The sequence below is a fragment of the Ammodytes marinus genome (genome assembly GCF_949987685.1).
Source record: "Ammodytes marinus genome assembly, chromosome: 2".
In the NCBI taxonomy this organism is placed as follows: Eukaryota; Metazoa; Chordata; class Actinopteri; order Uranoscopiformes; family Ammodytidae; genus Ammodytes; species Ammodytes marinus.
The window spans coordinates 30,836,911-30,841,963 of record NC_137231.1 but is presented as its reverse complement, the minus strand read 5'-3'; the positions used below and the strand labels follow the sequence as shown (position 1 = coordinate 30,841,963).

At 38.7% G+C, this 5,053-nt stretch overlaps 1 protein-coding gene across 1 annotated transcript; it reads left to right on the top strand.

Annotated features, from left to right (window-relative positions):
* The first annotated feature begins 2,880 nt into the window (after window positions 1–2,880).
* LOC307260990 (C-C motif chemokine 13-like) lies at window positions 2,881–4,445 on the top strand. Its single transcript, XM_080041418.1, has 4 exons — window positions 2,881–3,038; window positions 3,344–3,458; window positions 3,637–3,750; window positions 3,873–4,445. Exons 1-3 carry the CDS (start codon window positions 2,978–2,980, stop codon window positions 3,740–3,742), a joined length of 282 nt encoding a protein of 93 aa, XP_079897544.1. The 5' UTR covers window positions 2,881–2,977; the 3' UTR covers window positions 3,743–3,750; window positions 3,873–4,445.
* The last annotated feature ends 608 nt before the right edge of the window (window positions 4,446–5,053 follow it).

Below are 5,053 nucleotides of genomic sequence, written 5' to 3'. Positions count from 1 at the left end.
GGAATAGTCTGTTAAATGTACCTTGCAGAAGTGAAACTATTTTTTTCCAAACTGTTTTATTAGGAATACAGCCAAAACTAAACAGCTGACGAGAAAAAAAAGGAACTTTTGGCACATTCCATGTAAGTTAGTGAAAGTGTATCCCAACAAACGTCGACTTAGTTTTGCTCTGAAACATCCAGTTCCACATGGTTACCCTTCACCTACAATAAGCCTTTTACACTAACACTGCCTGGTGCAATATGATGACACAACTGGCTGTCCGGGGAGTGTCTAATTGCTGAATGCTTGAGAGGCGTAAAAAGCCCCGCGGCATGGATTACACTCCAATATCAAGATGACAGTTTAGAATGAATAATGACACTTGATTCCCCAATACAAATCCAAAAAGTAATATTTTTTAAGATCTGGCTGATATTCTGTTTCACTGTCTCTGAATGTGTATGTGGTGGTGGTCTCAATATTTGATTCTAAGCTGCAGCCATAAAGCGCTACAGTATTTAAAAAAAAATTCTGTCATTTTACTTAAGGACGTGCAAGTTAACCTCCCAGGAGTTACAATAAAAAATGTACCAGTGCGTTCCTAATCACATAATTTTTCTTTTTACTACGCTACATACTAAAGTACAGAAGAGTTTTAGGGCCACCGGAGAGAAAAAAAAATCAGATACGGAAGATTTATTTTTCATTATGTCAAAAAATTACAAGAATAAAGACGAATACTGCAAAATGCTATTGGAGTTAGTGGGGCATTTGTGTGTTTTCAGCATACTGCAATTGACTTGCATGTATTGGGACATCCTAAATCTTTTTCTGGCGTACTAAATAGAAGGGAAGTATGGGGATTGGAATGCAGGGCTTGTGTGGGTTTAGGTTGGTTTCATGTTCAACTTCCTCACTGCAAATCATTTTTCCAGATAAAACATTGCCCTTTACCACCAAAAAAAAGAAGAAAAAAAAACAGCTTCCCCAAAAACAGAATGAATGAACACAGAATGAACATACTGGTCACTTTGTTTATAAATGGATGACAACATATTACGCATCATATAATGGCCCAGAATATAACTTACATTGTACATTTTCACATTAGTCAAACACAATGAAAAAAGGCCTTATTGGAAAGTATCCTCACATATCCGCTCACTGTGTTAATGTCGGTTGCATCACTCCTGGCAAACCTTGACTCTTCTGTCGGGAAGAGTATGCCTTCTGTTGCTCAATAGCTCCCACACTCCAACTCTCGATTGTAATCTTGTACTTCTTGTACATGCACACACACGCATAAACTTTCCCACAAGACACCTTGCACACAAGGTTAAAGTGGGCGCCTGCATGCATTCCATGAAAAAAAATCCCCCAACCACACTGTTTTCACATGGTGGCACAATTACGGAATAGACAAGATGGTTAAAGATTAATACAAAGATTAGATATATCTTGGTTAACAGTATGAAGAACCTTCCATTTACAGAAGCATAGACATTTAACATTTTCTTTAAATGTTCTTACAAGGCAGTCCTAAGCTGAGTCAATACACCTGGAGGCCTCTGACTATTCACCTTTTATTTTCAATTAATGACAGCCACAGATGCACCTCTCAAACCCACAACTGACAGCTAAACTACTTTCAGCTATAACACTCTTATAGATGGTCACATAGCAGTGGACACTTCAAGGGCAGATACCTCTACTCCCCCGAGGGCTTCTGCTTTAACAGAAACTGCAACAGCATTCGTCATCTCCACTTTGAATTAGTCTCAAGGCAAACATATGCACAGACAGTTCTCCTATTTCTTATCTCTTATTGTGTAGCTGGGACTATATATCACAATTTAGTAGCAATTTCACTTCAGATAACGCTTCAGCTCCTTTCAATGCTGACACTTAAACCAAATACTTCACATCTTCAAGCGCTTCAACTTCAAATGTAACTGTAATACATACAGCGTACAATAGGAAAAGTTTTAAAATATAGAATATATACAGTATATAAACATAATTAGACTGCTTTCAAGGGCTACAGTTTCTACCTTTATCGAGTGATTAATTATCGACAAATTCTACAGTATATTATGCAGTAATTGTCAGATGGATAGGCTATGGATAGACAGACAGATAGATAGATGGATAGATGGATAGATGGATAGATGGATAGATGGATAGATGGATAGATGGATAGATGGATAGATGGATAGATGGATAGATGGATAGATGGATAGATGGATAGATGGATAGATGGATAGATGGATAGATGGATAGATGGATAGATGGATAGATGGATAGATGGATAGATGGATAGATGGATAGATAGATAGATAGATAGATAGATAGATGGATAGATAGATAGATAGATAGATAGATAGATAGATAGATAGATAGATAGATAGATGAACATCAATACCTTACTGTGTTTGTTTATATTGCACTTGCAATGAATTGTGTGGCATGATTGTGCGTTGATCTGCATAATTCAGCCTGTAATAAGAGGACATTTTTAATGGAAACACATAATAATTACAATTCATTGGCTTATGATAGCAAAATGTAAAGATGTTAAGGTTTAAGGACCATAACATCAGTTGTTTGTTTTAATTGATTTATGCTTGTGCTACTAAATAGTCCACTTCACTGTAATGCTTCTCTGCATTGCATCACTGCATGACATTCCCATGCCCCAGTAAGGATCTGCCTCAGGTGTAAAGCATCCGGAAAAAAGACAAACCGTTAAGATGTTGGCGAGAGGTGAAAGAAGGGAGGAGGAGCGGAGAGGTAAGTGATCGGGAAACATGCCAACTTTCCTCCGACTTCCAGTCAATGAGCCGAAAATGAGACTTTCGCTTTCTCTGAGCAACTGGATAAATACCTGCCGGTCTCGTCCTGACAGCACAACACCTTTGCAGACTCAAGACTCAAGACACTCTCTGAAGCAAACAACCCTTGAGCTCAGACCCACACCAAGAAACATCAAGACAACATGGCCTCTCGAGTTGCAGCGCTGCTTTTGCTGGGTGTCATCTGCATCAGCTTTGCAAGAGGTAAGAGACACATACCTGCATTGCATCCGTATTGAAAGAGGTTCATAGTTCAGAATGCGTATTGTGCAAAGTGCTAGGTAGATGTGTTTTTTTTTATTAAGCTCTTAATCATACTGTATGCAGAGAGGGAATTTTTTAATTAGAAAAATGTTTTGCATGTCATGTAGAATCAATTTTACACCAGCTGTGCATTTCAGATGTTAAGGTTTCAAAGATAAATACATGTGCATATTGCTTCATTAAATGTTTACATTTTCTGATATATATGATCACTTTAATACATTTTTTTCCATCTCTCCCTGCAGCTGAGATTGTGTTGGACTGCTGTCTGACGGTCAGTGGGAAGCCGTTGCCTCTCCAAATCCTTTCCAGCTACATCCTGCAGGAAGCCGGACAAGGCTGTGACATCGGCGCTACTGCGTAAGTTCAAGAACCACACGTAAAATATTTACATTTATAAAACGGGAAGTCTTTTGCTCAGATCCTAAGAGTTTAAAGTACCGGTAGATGTTGCATGAATGCATTCGCTTACCCCCCCCCCCCCCTTCCGTTTGTCAATCTGTAGGCTAATCTCACTTCACTTATCTGCTTTTTTCAGGTTCATCACAAAGGTTGGAAGGACACTGTGCGTCTCACACCCCAGCGAAAAAGCATGGGTGAGAAACCACATCAAATATCTGGACGACAAAAAGAGGGCACAATAGTAAATCAGGTAAATATATAATCATAGAAATTGCATTATATAGTATATCGTTTTCCCTTTTTTTGCATTCAAATATCACCTTACATGCTTAGGCAGTGTGCTAACTTACCGTTGTACTTCCTCTATTGCAGGATCAGAGGGAAGTGGACTCTGGGAAAAGGTTGGCTGCTGAAGACAGACGTCAGAATCACTTCCGTTTGTGTACAGACTCTCAGAACGGCCCTGCTGTGCTGTGGAAAAAATCAGAACAGTTTGAAATCAATGATGATGTTGTATGATATGAGCCTTAATGCCAGTCTAAAAATATAGGCTAAATGTACAGTTCTCTAAGCATTTCTTCTGTTGTGTGGCGACTATTGTATAAAACCTTTTGTGAATATATATTTTTTTCTTTATTCCTGTATGAAATGTACTAAAGACAGAGAAAGATTTGCCATGACTTGCCAGAAGGGTTGATCCTGGTGCTAACAGTGACACCCTGATTTTTGTTTGTTTGAATCATAAGACAGTATGTTGGCTGTGGAATATTTCACTGAACTGTTTTTTTTTTGACAAGCTCTGTTCATATTTTGTAATAGTGTTCTAAAATGTCACTGCAGTTTAAGCTACAAGTTGTACAAACATGTTCTAAGATGAAATGGGATGTTGTGTATTTTCAGAAACCACTGTTGAGTTTGTTCCTAAAATAAAGTTTGATATTGATTTGTAAACCTTCTAGTTGCCGCCATTCACTAAAACTGAAACACATCACATGACTGCATCATATACACAGGGGTTTAGCCGCCATCTATGACGAGATAAAACACAACATAATACAGTATATCTTGTTTTTCAAATGTTCAAATTGCATCATGGGAATGCTCTAGGCCTGTATATGTGTGGGGTTAACTTGTTAACTGGTAGCTGAGTATATGAGCCACTGAAGGCTAGGTATGAATGTGGGAGCTGATACAGATCATGTTAAGCTCTGGTGAGTGAAGTTGAAGCAGCAGGTTCAAATTCAGTGATATTTTTAAAGCTAGGCAGAAAGCTACACATGAAACAATGATAAAGGCAACACAAAAAGCCGGCACAACACAAAAAGTTGCTGATTAGTGAATATTGAGAGTGATGGGGAAAGGAGGGAAAATATGGGGTCACCTGGTGGATGGTTTGAAAATGGCAGTGCAAGCAGCTGGAGAGGAGCAAGAGACTGATAACTAGTGGCAGTGGCTCAGGCTCTCTGGACATGCTACAGTTCTTACACTTACCAGGACAGTTCAGTGCACAGCCATACAGTTTACTCTGTAATAATCACTATTCTTGCAGAAGT